At 56.4% G+C, this 25,662-nt stretch overlaps 1 protein-coding gene across 4 annotated transcripts in view; it reads left to right on the top strand.

Moving 5' to 3' along the window:
* The window catches only part of Ephb2 (EPH receptor B2), a 112,407-nt gene that overhangs the window by 58,839 nt on the left and 27,906 nt on the right, over positions 1-25,662 (top strand). For all 4 annotated transcript variants that reach the window (XM_019207744.1, XM_010625998.2, XM_010625997.2 and 1 more), the window contains exons 3-4: positions 12,914-13,069; positions 14,057-14,392. In XM_019207744.1, coding sequence (XP_019063289.1) covers positions 12,914-13,069; positions 14,057-14,392 — 492 coding nt within the window. The remainder of the gene's footprint in view (positions 1-12,913; positions 13,070-14,056; positions 14,393-25,662) is intronic.

Genomic DNA, 25,662 nt, shown 5'->3' with positions numbered 1-25,662 from the left:
TGGCTCTGTGCCTAGTGACTAACACAAAACTGGGCACAGAGTAACTGTGTAGAGAAAGCTTATTGAGATTTTCTTTGTTTTGTTTTGTTTTTGTTCAATCTGGAGATTGAACCCAGGGCCTCCCATGGTGCTGAGCAAGTGCTGTACCACTGAGCTACATACCCATACATACCCAGCCCTCTTTTTTCATTTTCTTTTTTAATCTTATTTTGAGATAGGTTCTCACTGAGTTGTCTAAGGTGGCCTGGAACTTGGAATCCTCTTGCCTCCACCTCCCAAGTAGCTAAGGTTATAGACATGTACCACCATGCCTGACTTCATTGAGAGGATTTTTTTTTTTAATCTATTTAAATCCTGGGCAGGCTGGATTTAAAGAGAAACCACATGTGATCTCAAGTCTCTAGAGTCCAGGAGGGCTAGGACCTGGGGGCCAGAGCTCTGTTGAGATTGGGGAGATAGCTCCTTCTTCTCAGGGATCCAGAGGAGAGAGGCAGGGGGGCCCCAGAACCCTGCCATGTGTTTTCAGGTGCTGCCAGGAGCATTCATTACCTGGAACCACACCCCAAGCCCCCCTAGCACCTCCCCAGGTGGCTGCAGATGGGAGCCCAAAATGTCCCGTCCACTGTCAGTCACTCTGCGGACCTCCTTAAAATGGGAAGCCCGAAGTGAGCAGCAGGACGCTAAGCTGTCACTCTGCTTCTACTTACAGCCTACGACCACACTGGCTTTTTAGCTGCCTTGGGCTTGTGGTCAGTTCAAGCCCCCAGATCTTTTTTGCCGGGATGGCTGCCAAGCAACATCTTGTGCATTTGATTTATGGCTTGGGTTAGCTGAGGCCTATGCCGGCTCCCCAGAAGCCAACCAGAGGAAGAGGAAGGTTTTCATACCCCTAGGAGGGAGAACGATTCCAGGCCCCTCGACTGAGAAGCCTCCTGTGTGAATGTGGGAGAGTTTCCCAGCCCTGTTTTTGTTTCCTAATCCCTTCTCCCTGAGGTGCCAAATGCCCGGATGTCTTGAGTAGGATTTTCATTAGCATTCAGTCCCAGCTCTGGGGCTCCATAGTCCCAGAAAGCACCCATACAAGGCTGGGAGAGACAGAGACAGAGAGGTAGGTTTAGAGGCTAAGGCTGCCCGGCAGTGTCCTTGAGCCTCACCTTCTCGTTTGTAGAAAAGGAGTGACAGATCTCCGTGACTTGGCTTGATTAGAACAAAGGGACCCAGGCAGGAAATGCCTTCGGGGCATAGTCACTCTTGCTATCTAGGGTCATAGGCAGCCAGGACTGAGAGCACCTGGTCACCAATTTGCAGACTGGAGACCCTCAGCCTGCAAGGGCTGCCACCTTTGTGATACCGTTCCTGCCTAGCCAAATGCTCTTCTCCCCCGTGTCACCTTTTAAATGTCACAGTCCCTCACGTGATTTCCCCGAGGTCCGATCATAGCCCCTATCTTTGTCCTTGGTGTCCTGTCACAGACTGTGTTGTTCTTGGCTGGTGCTTCCTCCGTCTCTCTCTCCCTCACTAGACTGTCAGCCCCGTGAGGGCAGGAACCGCACCTTCTCCTCCTCCTGCTCCTCCTCTTCCTCCTCCTCCTCCTCCCCGTCTTGTTTCTAAGGTCAAAATGACCATTATGAACTTGGGACATTCCTTGAGCCTTCAGCAGCAAATCCCAACAGTGTTAAGAGAGCAGAGCTAGGGAACCCATTAAGAACCAAAAAGAGAAGCATATTTATTCCTCTCTGCCGCCAACACAGTCACATTCCCAGCCTGAGCTTTGGCTTCCCTTGCTGTAAAATGCAAGACAAGGAGAGAAAACTAACTTATTCTCTGAGTCCTTATAGCTCCCACAGACTCTAAGTTGGCCCAGAGAAGGAAAGGACATTACACTGAGTCCCATTGCCTGTTGGTTTGAAAACAGCTTCTGCCAGGAATCTCTCTGGCTCTGTCACTTTCTCCATTGGCCTGCAATACTGTCCTGTGCAGCCCCGGGCCTGCAGAACCCACACAGAAAAGTTCACAGCTCCCTCCTGCCCCGGGCTGGGTGACAGGGCCTCTAAGAGGTGTGTGGCAGCTGCTTCCCCAGGGTGTCCCAGAGTTTGTTGCCTTAACCGACTCATGGAGCAGGTAAAAAATTCCAGACATGTTCTCCGCTGACAGCTAATTGTGTCTTTTATTAATGACCACAGCTTTCTTGGGGCAGGTGGGAGGCAGGAGGGAGGCCAGGCTCAGCCCAGGGGGGTGTTCCCTCAGGTGGGGCTGATGACCACATTTCTGGATCCCACAGAAGGGGAAGTGCTATATGCAGTGACCCTGAAAAAAACCCCCAGCTGGAGAGAGGCAGGGGCTGTCCCAGGCTCCCAACCCCAGTCGTGATGCAGGTACTTAGGAATCTGGCAGCCCAGGTTCTGGGTCCCAACGTAACCATCGAAGTCAGTGATGACCCAGACAGGGACCCACACTGGGGAGATGGGGGAGGCTACCCAGCTCCAACAGACCCCTTACCAGCTCCTGGCACCAGGACTGGGTCCGGCAGGGCCCATCTCGGTGGCCTGCTGCACCACCTGTCAATATAGCAGCCAGATGTGCCTGGGGGCCTGGGCCTGCCCTACCAGATGTGTCAGCTTTCCGAACACATCCGGCTTCCCCTTAGGCACGTTGTGATTATTATTTAATACCGCCGTTGCAGCATCTGTGAATCTGGAGGACCACGGGCTAGGAGGCCCTGGCCTTTGCAATCCCTGTTGCAGACGTAGTCTCCAGCTGAGGGGAAAGGGGGCACCACCACTCCCCGTTCTCTCAAGAGGTGAGGGCGTACGGCGTGAGCCCCACGATAGGGGAGGATGTCATGAAGAAATGCTGAGTTAAGGCTGGACTGCGCCAAGAAAGCTGCTTGTTCAAAGGCCCTGAGGCTAGAGGGTTCCCGAGTACTCCAGGATAGTCCATGTGGCTGGATCGAGTGGGCTAGAGGGAGGGCACTAGGAGGTGAGTTCAGAGAGGTCAGGCGGGCTGTGTGAGCCACTCGGTCACTGTGTGGATTTAGGCAAGTCATCCACTCTGTATTCTGTGGTCAGAAAGTGAGGAACTTAGCCCGGAAAAGTGTGGAGGTTTTGCAACTTCTGAGGCGCTAGCCCCCTTTTGTCTCTCCAGCATCATCGCCCACTCCTCCTGGCCTTCAGCGTCACGCTGCAATCACCTCGCAGTATTTACAGCTCGCCACACGCACCGCGCCGTTGGATGCCCCTCCACCTCTGCACGGATTGTGCCCCCCTCTGCTCCAGTACCCTGTCTCCCCAGCAGCCCTGCGTGTGGAGGGCCCCTGGCCTTCAGCAAGTCCCCAGCTGATGTGCCATCTCCTCCCACTCTGGATGCTGTTCCGGCCATATGCTGATATTTGGGAGACTGGAGCAGGAAGTGACTGTACAGGCAGAGCGGGCTTCCAATTCTAGCTGCACCTTTCAGTTGCCCAATGGCTGAGCCTCTGTTTGCTCACCTGTGAAATGGACATTTTCCCTACTCCTGGGATCAAGATGAGGATGCAGGGACATCATTACAGCACCTGCCCGGCGCCTGGCACCATGTAACTGTCTGGGATCACTGAAGTCTAGCTGCAGAAAAAGGGCCATAGAATGAATATGAATGGGTTGCCGTGGACAGTGAGTGACCCCAGATCCCTGCTGTAGCTCCCCCGCCAAAGCCCGGGACAGTCTTCCAGCAGCCTAGTGCCTGGGGTTCCTGCCACCCCTCCTGTCACTAGCCCCGCCCTCTGCTCCCCTTCCCAATCAGGGCCTGGTCAGCTGAGGCTGCTTGCCTGCAGCAGCCACACAGCATTTAGAAATGTCCTTAATTGCTTCACGGGGGTGGGGAGTCACCCTGCAGGCAGATAATTAAAAAGTTCAGAGCTCGATTAATTGGGAGGAAATTGGAGGAGTGGGGCTGCCTGCTGGGCAGGAGGGAGCTCTGGCCCCTACCGTGGGAGAGCTGGGATGTCTTGAAGAGAGGCGGGCTGGGGCCTGATTTGGGGTTCAGGGCCAGACTGTGAGACCCTTCACCTCTTTTGTAGGTTGTGGGGCTCCATGTCTGGCTCCCCTAAAGCCTGGGCTCCATCACCACATCCCTACACATATGCATGTCTAGGGATCAGACACAGTGGCTGCAAAAGCTGATTGTGGTCTTGGGAGTGAAGGGCCCCTAGGCTTTCCGCTCATCAGAGAGCTGTCCTGGAGCACTCACTGCGCCATGCCTGCCCTGTGCCTGCTCTGTGTCAGGCAGCCAGCAGGGTGGTACAGTGGCTGCCCTCATGGACCTCACCACTAGGCAGGTGAAGGTAGGAGGAGGGAGACAGATGCTATCCAGATGCCAAGGATGTAGGCAGGATGTCTTGGGAGCCCTCACCCAGGGCTCAGGGGATCCGAGGCCTCGAACAGAATCCTCAGCCTACTTTCTAGCTGGTTGGCCTTAAGCAAAAGATACCACCTTTCTGGGGCCAGAGGTGCCAGACCTTGTGCGCACCTGCCGACCTGACACTATGCTCCTGGCTGGAGGGCGGCTGACAATTACAATACTTAAATGACCCGCCGAGGAGCTCCGAGAAGAGGCCCCGAGCCCAGCCAGGTGGGTGATGGCCTCCTAGAAGACCATTCAGGCTGGTGCTGAGATTTGAAGGAGTTCACCGGTCCAAAGCTGGAAGAGTAGTGCAGACAGAGGGAGCTGCTTGAGCCAAGGTAGAGGAAAGCCTGAATGCGGCTTGTTCCAGAAACTGGAAGCCGCCTTCTGTGGTGGGAGCCCCGGTTATGGCTGGGAGCTGAAGCCAGCCAGGTGGACTGCAGAGGAGGGGGCCTAAGTAGACTGGACCGTCCATAGGCGTGAGGGGCCACTGCAGGCTCTGGAGCAGGAGTGCCTGGACAGATGGTGGGCATGAGAGGCCAGGGTACACCCTCAGGCAAAGGGGAGGGGTATTACTACAGTTCCTGAGTTGCCCGCTGACTCCTGTGGCCCTGCCAGCGCTTGGCAGGTTTCCACCGAGGAGGGGCAGGAGGGGACAGATGATTGACACCCCCTGGGTGGTCCCTGGGGAGCTCCCACAGCAGGGGGACAGCTCTGAGGCATCTGGACTTGACCAGACTGGGCAGGCCCACCCCGGGAAGTGAAGGCATAGTGGGCAGGAGGAGGGGCACCCCTCATCCAGGAACCCTGAGGCCTACGGAAGCATAGGCCCTCAGTCTCAGGTAACTTTGGAGAGGACACTTCTTTTCCCTTTTTTCTCTCATGTCTGAAATGAGAACATCTTCTACATAGGATGGTCATGAGTACTAATGAAGGCCACCAACCTCGGAGGCTTCCGGCCTAGCATAGGTCATCCTGGGCCCTCAGAGACTAGAAGGAAGCTGTTCCTCTCCATTCCCAAAACTTCCTGCACCACTCTGCCCATGGAACAGTGCTGGGCACCCTGCCCTGGCCAGGGGGACTGGGTTAATCTCAGGGCAAAAGTAGAAAGCATGGAAACTACGAAAGCCATCCCATACAAGCCAGACCCCAAACCCCTCTTGCTCAGCTGCAGGGATACCATAAGCCCTGCTCTGACTCAGGCATTGCACAGGGCTCTGGAAACATGAAAATCAGCTTTTGCACAGTACATAGAGAACATAGGATCTAGTGCTGGGTGCTGAGCCTGTCCACAGCCAGAGCCCGACATCTGCAAGCAAGCAGCCATACAGGTGACCCCAACCAGCATCTGATTTTGACAAGTAGGACTGCAACCCACAGTGGGGAGGAAGTTGTCCTGGCTCGCAGAGCAAAAGGTCACCAAGCCCCTGGCTACCCCATTCTGGATCCTGGACTCTTTTCTCAGTCACAGCTTGCTTGCTGGGGATCCCAGGGTGGGCAGGGAAATAGGCAGCATTGTAGTGCTGTAGACCCCAGAACTCACTCACAGCCCCTCTGCCCACACCAGCAGCACCCAGGCTGACCGAAGGAAGGCAGATCTGGCCCTGCTCGGTCCGATGGCTTTGTATGTCCCAAGGCTGAGCCTTTTGACTCAATGTCCCAATGCATGGCACAAACTAGGGGCTCAGAAATGCCTGCTGAATAAATTTATAACTCACAGTCTCTGCAGCTGGACCTGCGGACTGCATCTTCTCCCACTCTGTATGGCCAGGGCTTGGCACTTAGTAAGCCATGGGCCGTGAAGGAACACAAGTAGAGCAGCCCTAACCCAGAAATCCAAAAACTGAAATGCTCCAAAATCCAGCACTTTTTGAGCACCAGTCTGACCCCACAAGTGAAAAACTCCACACCAGTAAACTTTGCTTCATTCGTAAAATTACTTAAAATATTGTGTGAAATTACGTTCAGGCTATGTGTATAGAGTATTTATGAAACATAAATGAATGTTGTGTTTAGACTTGGGTCTCATCTTTAAGATATTGCACTGTGGATGTACAAATATTCTAAAATCTGAAATTCGAAACACGTCTGATCCCAAGCATTTTGGATACGGGATATTCTGCCGACAATGTAATAGCCAGGTCTGTATGACATGAGCCTGGTACACACTCTTTCAAGTGCTCCGCTTTTACCAAATCATTTAACCTTTCCAACAGATACAGTCAGTATTATTATTATTATTATTATTATTCTCTTTGTACAGGAAACTGAGAGGCAGAGAACTCAGATGATTTTCCCGTAGCCATAGAGGCAGGACTGGGACTCAAGCCTGGCAGCAACTCACAGCCCATGCCCAGGTTCACTTCCTCCTTCCTTCCTTCCTTCCTTCCTTCCTTCCTTCCTTCCTTCCTTCCTTGGAGGGGTCTCTTCACCCCTTGTGTGCCCAGGCTGGTTTTGAATTCCTAGACTCCAGCAGTTCTCCTGCCTCAGCCTTCCAAATGCTAGGATTAGAAGTACGCACCGCTGTGCCAGCTTCAATTTCATTGGACCTCTTACTCAAGAAGTAGGGAGTGAGAGGTAGGATGTATGTGTAAGGAGCAAACCTGTTTGGATGCTGCCTCTATCCCAAACCACAGACAGAACCCTGTCTCGGGCTGCCCAGGGAGATAGCCATGCTCCTTTCAAGTCCCACCACCTGGCACAGCAGCCTGACCAAGCGGTGACTCCGGGGTGGCATCAACCATCTTTGGGATTAAGCCAGTGTCCCTGGTGGGAGAAGGGGGAGCACAGGCATCGGGCCAGCCTTTGAGGCTCTGAGAGTCACTCAGTGCCAATTAGCAGCCCTACCATGCCAGGCCCAGATGGATCCCCGCCTCGGCCTGACTCAGAGCTCACTTGGTCAATTATCACCTATCCCTGGAGCCCAGGGGCAGGCGGAGAGGAAATCTGTCTCCCTGTAATCCTCCCTCCCAGGCCCAGGCCTGCTGCCGTTCCCACCTTGCAGTTGTCTGGCCAAGGGCTCTGGGCAACTGCCACAGGCAGGAACTGGCTGCGGGTATGGGCCCAGCCTCTGTCTTGCTAAGCGACTCTAGCAGCCTGACAAGGTGGTCTCCAGCCCTGGCATTCAACCTCTCCATCCTTTCTGTGACCACTGGTACTTGGCCACGAGGTCTTAGGAGTCGCAAAGACCAGAAGTCCAACCCCAGCCCTGCCATTTACTAGCTCTGTGACATTAAGGTCACTTTACACGGCTTCTGAGCCTGTTTCCTTATCTGCAAAGGAGGAATAATAATATACCGCTTTCAGAGGGCTGGGCAGAGGTATTGATTAAGGGAGAAAAGTCGTGTAAAGCACTGAGCTCCGGGAGCCACGGCTGGAAAGCCCTTAAGAAATGAGAATGTATTCTTGTCCTCCCATGCTGAGGTCCTCACAACGGCTAACGTTTACATAGGGCTTTGTGTACCCACACATTCAGGCCCTGCCCTTGCCCTTGAGGTGCTTGCTGTTGAATTGGGGAGAGGGGTCAGTTTATGGAGCAAATAGAATGGGGGAAGTGCCTGCCCTGTCCCAGATCCTAAACCCTATGCTGAGATCTCTAGATGTGAGATTAGAGACTCAGCCCCTGCCCAGCCAGGCCTCACAGCCAGTCAGTGGGACAGAGACACGTCCTATCTCACGTGAGTCCACGCGTGGCTGGCACTGATTTGCACTGGTGGGGCTTGCAGGAACCAGCACTGCGTATTTCCTCCCAGGTCCGTGTTCCGTGACCTCACGTGGGCAGCCTGGCTCTGGAGGGAGTAGGTTACACCACAGAAACGCAAACAGGGCCAACCAGGCTTTTTCCTTCCTAACCAGCCAGTACACCACTGCATCCGAAGCATGTCCTGTGGGCTGCATCGGGGCCCAATCCAGCTGCTGTGGGAGCCTAGGGAGGCACGTGAAAGATTTGCCAGTCCACCAGGCCAGGGAGACCAGGAGAAGCATGCAAGGCAGCAGGAGGGGTGGGCACAGCCCGGATGCCTAGGGAACTGCAAGCAGATGAAAAGGGCCCAGACGGGGCCAGAGAGGTGTCTGTCCGTCCTCCTGGCCGGCCTGAGTCAAATGGAGATTCTGAGAACAGGCTTCCAGCTTGAGAACTGGAATGATTGAGCTCCTCTGGTGGAGACACCCCAGAAATATCCTGGGGAGGAACAAATGGAGGCGAAGCAGGACTCGAGCCTCAGAGGCAGCATGATGAGGTCCAAATGATGCTACTGACACCGAAACAGGCACGTGCTTGACCGAGTGTCTTCTCACTCACTGTCTCCTGCACTTCCCGCAGCATCCTGGAGGGCATATCGGTGCACCCCACCTGTATACACTGAGTACTTCCTGGACCTGGGCATCAATAGCACAAGCCCCACCTCGATCCTCTTCTCTGGGGTTGGCCAGGGCGGGCAGAAGGACACTAGGCCGGTGCACGAAGGGCTCCCTGTGTAATTACTGACTGTGACATGAGCCAGGTCAGGACAGCCTCTCTGAGGAGATGACATTTAAGCTGGCCTGGGAAAAGAAACCATCATGGGAAGGGCAGAGGAAGTCCCAGCAGAGGCTGCAGTGTGGCCAAAGGCCTGGAGGTGAGAAAACCACCCGACAGCTCGCAAGCTGGAGCCCAGTGAGGCGGGCTGGGGTGGCAGGAAGTGGACCGAAAGCCTCTGGACGGGTGACCTCATGGGCCTCTCGGGCTGTGCTCGGTGTGTGATTTACTCAGAGTGCAGAGAGAACCACTGAGTTGAAGCAGTGTGGGCAGCTCTGGTGTGTGAGCAGCAGATCGCTCCAGGGCTGTGGAAGCAAAGATGAGGTGCAGGGGCCCAGGTGGAGGTACCTGTCACCTGTACCATGTGGGTTTTATCGACCCTTCTCTGGATCGGGAGACTGAGTCTCAGAGCGAGGGGAGACCTGTCAGATAAACTCTGCCTCCAGGCTTCTTACTTCCTGCTGCTGCCTGAGACCTAGAGGTAGGCAGGGTGGGCACCTACCCAGCAGGAGAGGTAGCTGGGGGGATCCGAGGCCCCAGCTCACACCGCAGGCACACATAGCCTTACTCTGTCAGATAAACTCTGCCTCCAGGCTTCTTACTTCCTGCTGCTGCCTGAGACCTAGAGGTAGGGAGGGTGGGCACCTACCCAGCAGGAGAGGTAGCTGGGGGGATCCGAGGCCCCAGCTCACACGCAGGCACACATAGCCTTAGGACCAGAATCTGCCTCTGCATCTACCTTCCAGGGGCCAAAGTCTGCTTGTTCCTCTCCAGACGTCAGTTTCCCCAAATGCAAAGAAAAGGGTTGAGTTGGATACTCCTCATTCATCTATGCCTCACCTCTGAGGTGGCTGGTATTGTATTGCCATTTACAGTTCCTCCAGGTAGATGGATTCATGAGTAAGTGATTGAAATTAGCACCAAAACCCTGCCAGGGGGCTGAGGGGGAGGGGTTCCTGGAGAAGCCGATGTCTGCCCGATGACGGGGTGGACATTCCGTGTGGTGAGGGCAGGACGGACAGAGGCCAGAGCCTGGAGACTGTACGTAAGCGGAGTAGAGGATTGGGCCCCAGGCATGGGTGGGCAGCAAGGCTGGAGAGATAGGCTCGCCGGTCCACGGGTCCCAGAGCCCCAAAGCGTTCAGGCTCCCTGCGTGATGGGGAGTCGTGTGGGTGCTCACTGTTCACCTGTTCAGAGTATGCAGTTTAATGGATTTTAATGTATTCACAGAGCCAGCACAACCGATTTTAGGATGTTTTTGTCACCCCAAAGAAACCCTGTTACCCGAGTGTCACTTCCCGTTTTCCCTGGTGCCCTTCCCTAAGCGAGCACACACCAACTTTCTGTCCCTTCAGATATGTGTCTTCCGGACTTACTTCCTGTCCGTGGAATCATTCTTCCGTACTGGCTTCCTCCACTGAGCACCAGGGTTTCGGGGTCCTCCGTGTGGGAGCCTGTATCAGTACCCTGTTCTCTTCTCCACCAGGATGCATTTTTAAGTGGCAAGGAAAGGTTTGCACTTTCGAGAGCAGGCTCTGTGGGGTGGGTGGAAGCAGACAGATGGCCTGGCCAGGCTAAGGAGTGGGTGGGAAGAGCTTTCTGGATGCCTGCAGGGGTGGGAGGCGGCCAAGAAGAGTTGGGGATGGGACCCTGCTGAGGAGGGAAGACCTGGTAATTGATTGACTGCAGGGGGTGGGAGAAGAGAGGAGGCACTGGGGTGGAAGTAGGTTTCCTGGTGATAAAATGGAGTGAGGTCCCCACCCAGCAGCAGTTTTAGGGGCTCAGTGCCATAGATCCTCAAATGACAAGAGGCACCAGGGTGGCCAGGCACTGAGCCAGTGAGGGACCACCTAGGCAGGGGTGGCCTAGGGAGCCCGAAAGGGGGCCGGGGCATGCTGAGGGGGGAAGGCAGTTGGGAAGAGGGTCCAGATGGAGGAGCTGGCATGGCACCAGGGGCAGGGGGCGTGAGCAGCCACCCACCAGGCAGGCGCACGGATGGGCCAGGAGATAGAGCAGACGCTGAGCTGGACTGGTGTCCTCCAGAGAAAGAGCATCCTGATCTTGGGGCCAGGGCCCTCTGGCATCAACTGTGATGGTTCTAGACCTTCCTAGGGGCCCTGTGTCCTCCTCCATAGAGGAGGAAGCAAGCTCAGAGAGGCTGACCATTGCCCAGAGCCGGGGCTGTGGCCTGCAAGAGTTGACGGGCCCGGGAGCCCTGGGAGGTACCAAGTGGCAGCTGCCTCTTCGACCAGAAGCAGGAAGTGGGGAGGGAGGGGTCCCAAGAGGGAGATATGAGGAAGGACTCGGAGCCTCAGCATCAGTACCGCAAGGTGGAGTGAGCCTGGACTGGGGCCCGGAGCGGGATCTACTGAGCGTTAGCCACGTTTCAGGCAAAGGAGTCACGTAGAGGCTGTGTGGCATGGTGGGGTGGGCACAGAAGTGACCAGACCTGCTGGGGTCAACTTCAGCCCCATCTCTGTAAGCCCACGTCCTGGGAAAGTGACTCTGCCTCTTTGTGTTCATTCCCACATCTAAACACTGGAGTGACAGCTGACTTCCGGCACTGGGTGTCAGGGCTTCCAGGAGTCCATGCAAGCAAAATCTTCAGGACAGGACAGAACTTCAGGAGCAGCCAACAAACGCTGGCCATGTGCACATTTACTCTCTGGAGCCCAGGGATCTTTACTGTGGAGGCCAAATAACTCCTTACAGGCATCTTGCATCGTCACTAGGGCCTGACTGACTATGTCAAAGTCCTGTCTTTTGCCTCCCTTGTCAAGGGCTGAGATCAGAGTAGCATCGGCCAAGGTAGCTGTTGATGGCTTAGCTGCCATCTTCGCTGGCCCCCCTCCCAGAAGCTCCCTCCAAGAGGCAGCAGATGTGGGACCCGGGAGGGGGGCTGCCTTCTAAGGCCCCAGATGGAGTTGCCCTTGGCTCCTTACTGAGCACCTGCTTCATCCATTGAGGGTCAGGGCTGCAGCGTCCCCTCCGCCCTGAGCAAGGCACTGTGTTCCTTACAATCCTCAAAGCCACCTCGAGCGGTAGATGCTGTCTCACCAGTGAGGACACTGCTGCTCAGAGAGGTCAAGCCACTCATCCAAGGCCACTCAGCAGCTTGCCTTTGAGCCAGATAATTGCTTAATGCTATCGGGAATTGTTCTCAGCATTTTTACAGAAGTCAACCAAAGGAATACTCTCACCTCTAAGAGGGAGATACCACTGTCCCATTTCCAGATGAAGAAAGAGTTTAAGTGATTTGCCCATGATCACTCTTCTAGTACAGGGGAATCACCACTGTGCTCACTGTCTTCCTACCTGCTTGTCCCCCAAAGCCCATCCAGTTCCTATTTAAGTAGGCCAGCTTCAAGAAGGGTTTGCAGGGCGCCTGCTCAGTACCAGGTTCTAGCAGCTGTGAATCAGGCACTGTGCCCACCCTGGGGAAGCTGCAAGAGTGGTCAGGAGATCCCTGGACAAGTAATTGTGGCAGGAGAGCAAAGCACTCTGAACTCAAGTGATGTTCCAGGGACCAAGAAAGACAGGGTCTCTGAGAGGGAGCTGCTGGAGAGGATGGGAAAGGGTGGTTTGCTGAGACTTAAAGGTAAGCACTGAAGACAAGGGCTGGAAATGCAGATGAGGGGAGTTTATGCTGGCTGGTCACATACCAGGAAAGGGACGCTTGCCAAAAGTCATCCAGCACCCAACACGGGATGACCCTAGCTCAGGGCCCGCCCTGTGGCTGGGTTAGCAGTACTTCATCCCGTGGAGCATTTCGTCCTCTAAAATCCTTTCCTGCCCACGCTCGCACCAGAGAGGCATCCGAGCAGAGCTGGGTTCCTGGCCAGGGGTCTAGTTACAAGCTAGCTGCAAACTAGGGAGCAAGCCTGGGGCCACAGCCTGGAGCCCCGGAACCTCAGGTGGATTTGCCTGGCTGCTGAGGCTGCCTGGTCCCTCCCTGTGCTCAGGCCTCTCTGGGTCTCCATTCAGCTCCCTAGTAACCCTCTCTGTCCTCTCTCCCAGGCTGCCCTTCTGGAACCTTCAAAGCCAACCAGGGGGATGAGGCCTGCACCCACTGCCCTATCAACAGCCGCACCACTTCCGAGGGTGCCACCAACTGTGTCTGCCGCAACGGCTACTACAGAGCGGACCTGGACCCCCTGGACATGCCATGCACCAGTACGTCCCGGGCCCCAAGGCCACCTGCAGGAGAGCTCAGGGCCAGGGACTGACGGGGAGGGGAGGAAAAGCAGTCTGGGGTTGGTGCTGCCACTGCCCACACCACAGAGCTGGCGTCTGGCTCTCACGCCCTTCCTCTCCACCACGCGGAAGATAAAGTCACACTCTTTGACTCCCAAAGGAACAGGAATAGGAGGTTTGGCAGGAGAAGAGCCAGCCCAGGTGCTATCTGCCCAGTGTCCAACCTGGCCATGGCCACCCGAATCCCAGGCCAAGAGTGTCTAAAAAGGGGTGGCTCCAAGGGCAGGATTGCCACCCCTGGTTCAGTCAGGAATAGCGTTCAGCTATAAATGACACAGAACTGATACCAATGGTTTACACCCTATGGGTTTGTTCTCTTACATCAAAGAAGTGCAGTCCTGGGATAGTGTGGCAAAGTCACAATGACCTCTAGGACATGGCTCTTTCTACTACCCAGAGCATGTGGTTTCTGTCTTTACAGTTACTTTCTAGTCCCACATGGCTGCTGAAGCTCCAGCCATCACACACATTGAAGGCATTAGAAAAGAGAAAAGGACCAAGGGCTGTGCTACAGTTATCTGTCTCCCTTTTTAAGGCCCAGTCCTATTCTACCACTTCGGCCTTTTATCTAGCATTTAGTCACAGAAGGCTGGGAAATGTAGTCTTTCAGCTGGACAGATTGCTATCCCGAATAATGTTGGCTTTTATTAAAAGGACAGGAGGGAAACAGCTATTGTATAGTTATCTCCCAAACATAAAAAGACTGCCCGGTAACACATACGGAGGCTGGAGCCTGGGAGGAAAACTGAAACAGATGTGCAGCAGGATAACATATTCTCCAGGAATCTCTCGGGCGGGTGGGCAGGAGAGGATTTGGGGAGTTCTTTGGGGGGCCTGGGCAGAGTGGGGTCGTGGGGACGAGTGCTCTTCTGGGTGTTAACCCAGCTCCCCCCCCCCCCTGCACAGCCATCCCCTCCGCCCCCCAGGCCGTGATCTCCAGCGTCAATGAGACCTCCCTGGTGCTGGAGTGGACCCCGCCCCGCGACTCTGGAGGCCGTGAGGACCTGGTCTACAACATCATCTGCAAGAGCTGCGGCTCGGGCCGGGGCGCCTGTACCCGCTGTGGGGACCACGTGCAGTACGCACCCCGCCAGCTGGGCCTGACCGAGCCTCGCATTTACATCAGCGACCTGCTGGCCCACACCCAGTACACCTTCGAGATCCAGGCTGTGAACGGAGTCACCGATCAGAGCCCCTTCTCGCCACAGTTCGCCTCTGTGAACATCACCACCAACCAAGCAGGTGGGCAGGGCAGCGGGGGTGGGGCAGGGGGACGGGGGCTGTGGTGCCCCCACCAGCCCGGAGAGACAACTCCTGCAGCGGGTGCCGCGACTTCATTTATCCAAACGCTTTTCACGTGTCTGCCCTCTCTGTGGGAGTGGTGTTTATGACCACGACTGCCCTCTGGGAGGGCATCGTGCTGAAGCTAATGGTTAAGCTGCTGGAGCCAAAAGACCCAGCAGTTGAGCGCTTAGAGAATGCAGAGCTGTGGTTGCACACAGTGGCGCAGGCCTGTAATCCCAGCGCTCTGGGAGGCTGAGGCAAGAGGAGTGCGAGTTTAAGCCCAGCCTGGGCAACATGGTGACTTAGTGAGCCCCTGTCTCAAAATAAAAAAATAAAGGGGTAGAGATATGACTCAGTGCAAAGGCCCTGGATTCCATCCGCAGAACCACCACCACCACCACCACAACAAAAATGCAGAACTGTATTTCTCTTGGAAGAATCCCAAGGTACAGTCCAGGAGGGCAGGGGACTCTGCCCCCTGAAGGGTCCCGGGACCGTGGCTCTTCCCTGCTCCTAGCCCGTGTGGTTAAGCTGATCTTGCCACAGGCAGCAAGGTGGGTGGGAGCAGCACCCATCTTTTCTGTGTGCACCCTGAGGGACAGAACTTGTCTGCGTGGCCTCACCAAGATGTCATCTCTTCTTGGCCTGACTTAAACCTCTGTCACAGTGGAAAGGGGTAGAAATGTTGGGAAACGGCCAGCAGTTTCTACACATGCTTCCTTCACCCCTCAGAGCCCCCCTCCCTGGTCTAACCCCAGTGGATGCTTGGCAGGAGCAGCTGTATTCTAGAAGCATCTTTCTCCTGGCTCTCACTGTTCTGGCCCCACCTGTCCACCACTACCAGTGCCCTCCGATGTACCCCAAGACCTCCCCATGGCTAAGTCCAGCCCCACTCCCCACCTGAGGGTCACATGAGGCTACCAGAGACACGTGGGTAGAAGGTCTTGCGCTTGGCACTGTGAATGTGCCCCTCCCTTATCTACCAACAACATTTGCTGACCTCCTTGACGAGCATGGTCCAAGGAAGAGCAAGGGAAGGGAGGGGAGCAAGTGGGCAGCTGACCAGCTTGTCCTTCTCATGCGAAGTGGGTCCATGCTCAGCCCCGGGACTGGAGGTAGAGGTCGGGGCAGGCCAGGGAGGCTCCCTGGGGGAGGCAGGGTGTGATTTGCAGAAAGAACAGAATCCCAGGAAAGGGCATGGTAGCAGGTGCTTTCTGCACTGACCTCACCGCACCCCAAGGTCCCCAAATCCCAGTTTCACAGGTGACGCTCAGAGAAGTTGAGTCAGAAAGCCAGGAAGACTGCACGGCAGGAATCGACATCTAACTCTCCCCACTGCTTGGGCCAGGTGCAGGTGTGCCTAGGAGCCCAGGGGGTCTGTGTGCGCGAAAATGTGGGGGTGGCTGACCATGACTTCGTGCAGCGGAGCGTGGCCCGCCTGCCTGTGTCTCAGAGGAGCCTGGCTTGTGTGGGACGACACACGCGCTGTGTGTAGCTGAGAGGCAGCTCGCAAACACGTGCCTGCCGTTCTTTCGGGGCCACAGGTGCACTGAGATCGCATGAGATTGGGGTGCAGAGGGGCCTGACTCAGGCAGGGTATCACAGAGGTCCAAAGCCCGGAGCAGGTTACACAGCCCCAGCTGTACATCTTCCCAGCTTTCAAAGCTCTGAGCTGGGGAGGGCCTGGCTCCCAGCAGGTAGAGGGGAGTCAGCGCTCTGCACCTGGGAGGAATCAGAAAGGAGGCTCTGGGGCTCTTCCCTGCATCCTTGGGAGCCTTGAGGGTGAGGTGGCTGCTCAGATGCCTCAGTCTGTCAACTGCAGGGTCGGGGGACTCCTGAGATGGGCCCTAGCTGGGCACCCAAAGAGCAGAGCTGAGGCAGAGGAGGGGAGTGAGGGGGTCCTGGGGAGAAGGGGTGCAGGGGAGCCTTCTGGACTGAGAGACAGGGAAGCAGAGAGGAAGGAGCCCTGGGTAGGAGCAGGGGGTCCACTTAGTGTCCAGCTTGGCTGTCCACTTGTTGTGTGGCCTTAGTGCAGCAGTGGCAAGCCTGTGGCATGCCTGCCACACCAGCTGTTTGTTAGCACTGAAAGCTGCTATACTAGTGCAGCATTAAAAACCACCCCAAGCCAGGCACGACAGTGCACGCCTGTAATCCCAGCACTCGGGAGGCTGAGGCAGGAGGATCGCTGTGAGTTCAAGACCAGCCTGGGCTACACAGTGAATTCCAGGTCAGTCTCAACCACATAGTGAGACCCTGTCTCAAGAAAACACCCCAAAACTCAGTGGTTTACAACAGATACTTCTGTTCTCACTCACTAGGCTGTGGCTCAGCTAAGTTTGGCTCTTCCTGGCCAGTGCTCTGTGCTGGAGCAACCCAAGGTGTGGGCTGTGTTCAGTCTGTCCCTTGCGTTCCCTCCTCCCTGTGGGAGCAGTCGGCCCAGGCTCTCTCAAAGTGGAGGGTGGAGCACGGCGGGAGCCATCTCATACCAGCAGCCACCGCATCACATCGCCAGTGGGGCGGGGCACCGAGTAGACCCCGTAGGGTCCTGTCACAGAGGAGGAAGAACTGGGGCACTGATCACATCCACCAGATGCATGAAAATCGCCTCCTCCCTCTGGACCTCAGTTTCCATACCACAACGTGCATCTGAGATGGGCAGGAGCCTTTTCAGAACACAGGTTTCCATCCCTACCCTGGCCCCGCTGAATCAGAACCCCTGGCATGGGCCCTGAGAATCTGTGTTTTTTACAAGCAACTCGGGTGTTTCTTAACATCAGACGAAGACGGGAAACCAAAGTCCACGTGAGAAAGGCTCCTGTATCGTAACCCTTGCAAAGCCCCATCCTGCTGCAGCGGCTCTCAGCCCAGCTGGGGGCTGTGGGGCCAGAAGGCGGGCCCCGCACTACCTGCCCCCTTTGCCAGCTGCTGAGACAGGGCCCGAGAGATGGGGCCATCTCTACAAAGCCCACTGCTAAGTAACCTCAGCTGGGATTTAAACCAGAGCTGAGTGACTCCAGATCTACACTGGAGAAGAAGCAGTACCTGCCCTTGAGGGTTTATGCCCTGGATGGAGAGATGAGGTGCACACAGCGTCTACACAAGGGGTGACGTGAAGGAGCCCAACTGGTGCTTGGCTGATGAGAAGGGTCATCCACAGGAGCATCATCTCCTATGGGGAACAAGAGGAGGGCACGACCTGGAGGCTTCTTGGAAGGGCAGGCATTTGAGCTTGGCTTTGAAGGCTGGAGAGCCGTCTAGTAGGTAGAGATGGAATCATGCAAGGAGGAAGGTGTTCCCAGGAAGAATAGCATAGGAGGCAGCAGGATGGAGGTTTCTTCCACTCTGCCTAAGCACCAGATCCTCTGCCACAGGATCTTTGCACATGCTGCTCCTACAGCCTCACTCTGCCATCAGAATTTAGCTCATTTCACTGACATTCCTGACTTAGACACCCTTTCCCCAGCCCTAGCCCTGTGGCCTTTATGTTCCCAAGGCTTATGGCTTTGATTGCCGACTTCCTGTCTGTCTCCCCCGCTTCACCACTCAGCAGTAGGCGATGGGTGTGCTTTTCCTCTCCAGGGCTTTCCCACCGTGAGCAGTCAGTGAACACTTGCAGATAGGCTGGGAAAAACATGGAGTGAGTTGGGGTATGGAGATGTGGGGTGACGCCGGAAGGCAGGACTGGGGACTCGATTGCCAGTGTAGTCGGTGGTTGGTTTTAGACCCTAAAAGCTAAAATATAAATATCTAGCTCATTGCCTTAAAAGGACAAAGTATGTCTCTGGGGCGCGTGGCTGGCCTCGCTCACGATCCCTCGGCAATCACCAGGCCGGAGCTGTCTTCTGACTTCAGAGAGCATCGCCACCTCCAAGCCGCACTCCGGCCTCCTGGGCACCTTCTGCCCCAGCTCACAGGGCTGCTCACAGCTGGAAGGAGGGGCGGGGCGGGGCTGGACGGTGCGAGTGGTGGTGGTCAAGCGCAGGGCCCAGGCCCACTGTGCCGGAAGTGGTCGGGCTGCCCAGGGGGCACAGGCGACTCCAGAAAGCAAGACAGCACCAGAAGCACAAGAGGGAGAGGGCGGCCGAGCCCAGGGCAGGCGTCAGAAGCGACTTCTCTGAGGAGGTGGCGTTTAAGCTGACATCCAAGTGGAGACAGCCGCGTGGCCCTGGGGTGGGGGCACGGTCCTCAGGGAGTTGGTCAGCAATGTTCCAGGCAGCAGGCTCCAGCCTGAGCCCTTCCAGTGTCACCCAAGCGAGCTCCACGTACCCCCACTTCCGCCAGGTCCCAGAGCAGGCGGTGGGAAGGACTTGGGCTTTGGAATCAGGCACACAAACCTGGCCCGACCAGGCCCAGCTGCTCCCCAACACGAAGCCAAGGACAAGCATTTAGCGAGCATCTGGTCACCGCTTCCTCACGGGCCACCTCACCTCCTCCATCTGGGGCTGCAGTGAGGATTTCAGCAAATGCACCCAGTGCCTCCCAGGCTGCCTGGCACAGGTGGGCCCTGAAAATGCAGCAGTCGCCCACATCCACTCTGTAGCCAGAGAAACAGCTTCCGCTCACTTGCCGGCTGCTTGCTGTGTGCCCGGCGCTGGCCTAGGGCCTGGATGAAGCCTCGCACCGTGAGCAGGCGCATCCCATGGTTCCCTTGCTCTGCACGTGAAAGGAAAGCGAGGTGGGTACTGAGAGGCCAGTGACTCGCAGAAGGACACCCTGGCAGGAAGTGGCAGAGTCCGAATAATTACACCGCTGTGTCCTCAGAGCCCGCCTTCTGCAAAAATGGGGCAAGCTGTGCGTATCACATCCACCCTTCAGCCTGGCCAGGCATCCACAGCCTCTGAGGCCACCTGACGTGAGCACGGAGTGACCCGTCAGGACGTGCGCCCGTCCTGCTGTCTGGGGTGCCACACAGGGAAAAGGCTGAGCCCTCATAACCGCCTGCCTGTGCACGGCTTGCCCAGGAGCTCTGACCCCCTGGAGCCTCAGGTGCCTCATGGACCCAGCAGGTACTTTGCCAGGCGGTTCTACTAACAGTGATGTGGACAGAGCGCCCTGCACGCAGGACAACGCACAGCAGCTGAGCTTTGTCTCCCACGGCCGCCACAACAAAACACAGCTGATTCGGCGATTCAGAGGTGCACCTCGGAAGATCCCACAGCCCTGTAGGTTCCGGAGGCTGGTGGGGGTCCCAGCGAGCCGAAGTCAGTGCTTCAGGATGTACACGTTCCTTCCTGATGGCGCTAAGCCACCTGCTGGCTTATGGAGGTCATTAGCAGAATTTCATTGCATGCGGTTCGGGGAATCCCCAAGGGCCCTGTCGCATGCCAGGGTGTAGGCAGGGAGCCATCCAAGCTCCTGGAGGCCCCCTGAGACCTTAAGCAGAGCCCCCGCCCTCTCAAAAGCAGCCACGAGATGCACAGCTCTTCATATGCTTGCTGGCTGGCTGTCTGTCCTCACTGGGGAAGGTTCTTCACCTTTAAAAGCTTGAGTGATTATGTTGGATCTGTCTGGGTAACCCAGGAAAATCTCCCCATCTCAAGGGCTCTTTTGCCATGGGAGGTGAGATACTCACAGATCCCCAGGGTTAGGGCATGGACAGCTTTAGGGTCATTATTTTGCCTCCTATGGGAAGTAACCCGAGTCGCCCTGAAACACCGACGTGGCAGGGGCCTTAGAGGTCATCTGTGGGCACACCTTCCTCTACAGCTAGAGAAACTGAAGCCCAGAGAGGTTCTCAAAGGGCTGCGCCAGTCACGTGGTGCGTCCTCAGTAGAACAGGTCCCCACCCCACCCCGGCCAGGTCACCCCGTGTGGCTTCCTCGGGAAGTCTTTCAACTCTCCAAGTCCTTCCCGTCCTCTGATCCTCCCGCCCTGCTGAAGGGCAGGCACAGGACAGCTCAGTTTCTTGAACTGACACAAACATGGACTCACCTACTCCTCTCCCTGGGAGGCTACAGGATCAGAGAGAAACAGTGCAAGAGACCCCGGGTGAGCCCAGGCCTGGGAGAGAGGAGTGACGGACAGAAAGGCAAGGGAAGCGCTTCCCCCGCAGGCGCAGCCCTCTGTGCACCTCCTCCACTCTGATCCCCCGTGATCCTCAGGGAGGTGTCACCGTCCTGAGGTAGCACTGAAGAGGGGGCTCTGCTGTGCACTGCTGGAAGGGAATCAGAGAAGGCTGCTGCCGCAGTGATGCTGCTTCACTGCAGATCCGATGGCATAAAACAAGAAGCTTTCATCTAGCTCGTAAGTCTCTGGGATGGCTGCATGGTGACCTCAGGCTTGGTGGGATGCGTTTGTCTGTTCGTGGTCCATCTGTTCCAGTCACTCGGCAGCTCTTTGGGTTTTGTCAGGTCGTGGTTGTATGTTTGGGGGAGGATTGCTGTCGGCTGATCCAGAGGGGCCCTGACTTGGGCAACTGGGCAAGGACATTGCTCTGTGTTGCCCAGCCTCCAGCAGGGAGTCTTGGGGGCACGTTCTCCTGGCAAGCCAAGAGCACCCAGACATTACACAGGTACCAGCAAGGGCTTTTTGAAGCCTCTTATGTCACATTTGCTTATGTCCCATTGGCTGAAGCAAGTCACTTGGCTATGCCCAGTGTCAGAGACAGGAGACTATACAAGTTAAATGTTGAAAGGTTACAGGAGGGCAATTAATACAACCAGTCTAACATGATAGCTTCAACAGAATGGAGGTTTTCTTTTCCTAATATATAGAGAATGTTGGAAGGTAGAATTATGGCAACTCATGGAATTGTTAAGGGTCCAGATGCTTCTTGTCCTTATGGACCAAAGTGGCTGCGCTATGTCCAGCCATCACATCTATGTCTAAGGGAGCAGGATGGAAGGAGAGTGAGAAGGAGACTTCCTCCCCTTTTAGGGAGGCTTCCTGGAAATCTCACACACCTCAGCTTATATCTATTGGTAAGCACATTGTCACACGGCCACTCCTGCTGTCTCACAAGCTGTGCTGCTTTGCCTTGGCTTCTGGGAACTAATGCCCGAGGCCAGAGCTTCAGCATCGCACCCACAAGGACAGTAGACTCAGTCAGGTTCCTCAAGGGACTAGAAAAGATGAAAGCCACCCGCCCTCTCTGTGTCTCTCTCTTCTCTCCTCCATTAAATATTGATCAAGCACCGCTCTGAGTCGCACAATGGTCCAGGTTGAGGAGGTGCAGGACTGCATGAGAGGCAGAGTCTCTGCCTTCTGGGGTGTTGGTGCTTAGGGAAAATAAAGAAGGTGTGAGGTGGGGAGGAACTGGGGGCAGGAGTAGTCGGGGAGGGCACCTCTGAGGAAATGCCATTTGAGCCAAGCCCTAAATGAAGATGAAGCTGTGGGAGATGTAGGGTATGTTCATCGGTCTTCCATCGCTGTGGCAAAATCACCTGACAAAATCAACCTAAAGGAAGAAGGGTCTACTTAGACTCACAGTTTCAGAGGTGTCGGTCCATGGTCCACTGGCTCCAACACAGACACCGAGGTGGAGAGGTGTGGTGGAGCAAGGCTGCTCACTTCAAGGCAGCCCGGAAGCAGAGAAGTAAAAGAGCTGAACAGGAAGAGGCTGGGGACAGAGTCCCCAAAGTCATGCCCCCACCTCCTGCAGCAGGCAGGGTCACAGGCCTCCTGGCTCCAGTCCTGTCCTGAGAACCCAGTCCCGAAGGCCCCGGAGACCACCTCATTGGCCCATTCATACCCTGGGGAGAAAACAAGACCGCTTGTCCAAGTCCCCGCCAAGGGTGGGAATGCACTGTGCCCTGGGCTGCCCAGGGACAGAGAGCCCCTGACCACCTGCTCCAGCCATGCACACTGCCTGACCACCTCCCTTGCCTTGCTTGGCCGTAGGCCTCTTTTGCGCCCCTCCCTGGGGCTCCCTCTCTTCTCAGGGGTCACAGGACGCCACTGACCCATCCCCCTGCCTGCGTGCCCGGCTGGTAATTGAAAATACCAGAACTCCCTGATGACCAACTTCCAGGGAAACCTGACCCAGGGTGGGCGGCGGGCGGCAGGAGGGGCCGCAGAGCGTCCAGCTGCTCCCGTTAATCCCCGGATTCCAGGAGAAAGGCCAGCCCAGCCTGGCCGCACTGGCCTGCCTGGGTCACTGGCCTGCCTCACCACGCCCAGGTCACGGGGCTTAGGGGATCAGAGCTCTGGGGGAGTTGCCTGAAACCCAAGCCTCCGGCTGGGCCCCAGGCCCAGATCTCTGTGTGGGTGGGACCTGTTCTGCCTGAGCTGAGCTCCTAGGACTGGTCAGGCGGTGGTGACTTGGCGGGACAGAGCTGCCAGGCTGTCCTCAGAGGCCCTCTACAGGCCGCAGCTCCCAGACCTCCCTGGTCGGCCAGCATCCACCACAGCCGGTGGAGAGGAAAGGCACCTGTGAGTGCGGGAGTTCAAATCCCAGCTCTGATGCTTGCTTTGTGAACAAGTTGCTTCTTGCCTCTGCCTCTGTTTCCTCATCTATAAAATGGGTGTAATAACAGTGCTGGCCATGCAGGGTTGGTATGAGTGCTAAAGGAGTTAACTGACTTGAGGCATTTGCTCGGTCTTAGCCGCAGGGGCCTTTGTCTGGCTGGTACCTTGGAGCATTCAGGGATTGTCAGAGGAGCTTCCCAGTGACGGTGCAGGCAGTCATCCCTACACAGCCTTCTGTGGCTGCCCAGGCCACACTCTTTGCCTGGGCCCCCTCCTGCCTCAGCAGCTGCACCTCCACCTGTTTCCAGGACGCCTGCTCCTGCTGCCTGTCCGCCCAGACCTGCAAGCCCAGCCCCAGCCACATTACTACTGCTCTGTGACCTTGGACAAGTCACCTTCCCTCTCTGGCTCTGAATCCTCTACTCAAAGTGTAGTCCACAGCCCCAGTGAGCTTGTCAGAAACACAGGTTCTCAGGCTGTAGCCCAGACGTGCCCCGTTAGCCTCTGGGGTAGGGATGGAGACAGCCGTGTAAGTTTTAGCAAAGTCCCCTGGTTATCCTGATGCCCGCCAAGCAGTAAGCCACAGAATAATCTGCCACTTGGATTTGCTGCTAGGGAGACTAACTGCAGGGAGAGCTGGGAGCAGAGCAGCCCAGCCCTGGCCCCTCAGCCGAGGATTTTCCATGGCTTCTGAGTCTCACGTTCTCCCCAGTGCCCAGCAAAGTGCCCAGTCTGGAATGGGCACTCATCAAGTTGAAAATGATATGCTCTCTCCCATCAGACCCAGGAGCCCCGGGAGCCCTCTCTGCAGCCCAGCACCCCACTCCCACACCATCATAGCAACCCCATCCACAGAGTGCCACACCCTCACTTCACATCCTGTCCCCTCTCGTCCTTAGCATCCTCCGGCTGATCTCTCACTTTGGCAGGGGGCAAACTAAGACTCACACAGGTGAAAGCACCTGCCCGGGCCCCCACATTGGGGTGGCAGAGGGGAGCTGTGTGCAAGGGCTGCACCCCTGGGCTCCCCACCACCAGGCTGGATGGCCTTTCTAGGACCGAGACCAGGAGTGACCAGCCTGAAGCCTGAATCCAGCAGGTCAGAGCAGGAAGCATCAAGCGAGCGAGTGTGCTGGGAGTGGCTTCATCCAGAGCTTTGCCTTGCCAGCTCAGTGTGTGCCTGAGGTTCCACTGGCGTGACACAGGCAGGCCGCTGTCCCCTCCGCCCTCCGCACCTCACCGGCTGGACCTCCAAGCTTGAGATCCAGCTTGAGACCTCGCCTAGCCTACCTGACCCGCCCCCAGGCAGGGCAGGGGTATGAGGCCCCGGTCACCCACAGCGGAGTTGAAGCATCCTCCCTGCTTCTCAGAGCCCCCCACCCCACAGCCACACCCTGATGGCCAAGGCCTCGTGCCTTGCCTGAGAGGAGCAGAGAGCTGGAGAAGGTGGGAAACACCTCCTGGGCCAGTATGGGTGGGGAGTCCCCAGTCAGAACCCCCAGGTCAGCCAGGTCTGTGAAGCTCCAGAAGGGACTGATTTTGTTGTTTTCAGCCTGCACCCCACAGAGGAGGTAGAGCTGAGCCTCCCAGAAGGCTCTACTCCTCACCAAGGTGGCTCCAGAGGATGGGATGGCACCGAGGCCGGAGACTGGCTCACAAATAACCTGCACAGTCACAGGGGACACAGATGGTGGCAGCAGCACTGACCACGTGCCAGGCTGAGTGTCAAGCAGGCTCCCTCGGGTTCAGAAGGAACAGAGGCTCACGGGGAGGCCTGGCATAGGACCAGCTCCAAACCAAAGGCCGCATGAGAGCAGGCAAGCAGTGTTCAAGTGCAGGCCTCCTCGGGATCTGCCAGCCTGGCCCATGGTGCAGACCAGGCAGCCAGGCCGAGGGAGGGGATAGCTCCCCTAAGGTCACACAGCCAGTGCAGGACAGAAGGGATACCTGGGGGGACAGAAACAGCCAGAAATAGATAAGTCAATGCCAAGCCTCAAACCCACCAGCCAGCGCTCAAATCCCCCTGAGTTCCCCCCGAGGTCCCAATCCAAGTTGGCACTAAACTCCCTGTAAAAAAGATTGGAGCTTGGGAGGGAAAGGGCCAGTCTCAGCATTCAAGTGTCCCAGTGTTGGCCGAGGCAGGACATCAGCTTGTCACAGGGACAAGGAGAGAACACTGGAGGTGCCCTCCTCCCCTGGTGAGTCCTTAGCCCCTCCTCAACCATGAAGGCGAGGGGGCGGGCATGAATCCCATCCTAGGGAGAACCACATCAAAGCCTGGCCTTGCATGGTCCCCAGCAGTGCTCTGAAGAGCAGAGACCCAGGCTCTATGTCACCCCCAGAAGCCCTGTGCCCCTCGGAGCATTTGGGTCTTCGCCTGTCCCGTGTCTGGCTAGGGCTTCCCCTCAGAAACAACCAGCTGGGAAAACATTAACGAGCCCAAGGCCGTGGCCAACACATAGTGGGTGCTTTTAAAGGTTTATGCCATGAGAGGATGCAGCAAACAACAGACCAGGTGTGGTATGAGAAGGACCCAGTGGAACTCAGTTTCCACAGCTGTAAAATGAGGGAAATGGTTAAATTATTTGTAAGAGCCCTTCTAGCACTAAGCATAGTCCCCAGTTTCAATGATCTCCCCTGCCTCGCATTTCACTCTACACCACAAGAACATAGACTGCATGGGTAAGAGGCAGGTGGATGGGTGGGTGGGTAGGGTGGATGGATGGATGGGTGGATGGGTGGATGGGTGGGTGGATGGATGCGTGGATGGGTGGATGGGTGGATGGATGGATGGATGGCTGAGTGGATGGGTGGATGGATGG

The sequence above is a fragment of the Fukomys damarensis genome, unplaced genomic scaffold (genome assembly GCF_012274545.1).
Source record: "Fukomys damarensis isolate Sample0158 unplaced genomic scaffold, DMR_v1.0_HiC HiC_scaffold_23, whole genome shotgun sequence".
Classification (NCBI taxonomy): domain Eukaryota; kingdom Metazoa; phylum Chordata; class Mammalia; order Rodentia; family Bathyergidae; genus Fukomys; species Fukomys damarensis.
The sequence above is the reverse complement of the archived record's forward strand: the minus strand, read 5'-3'. Positions and strand labels throughout refer to the sequence as shown.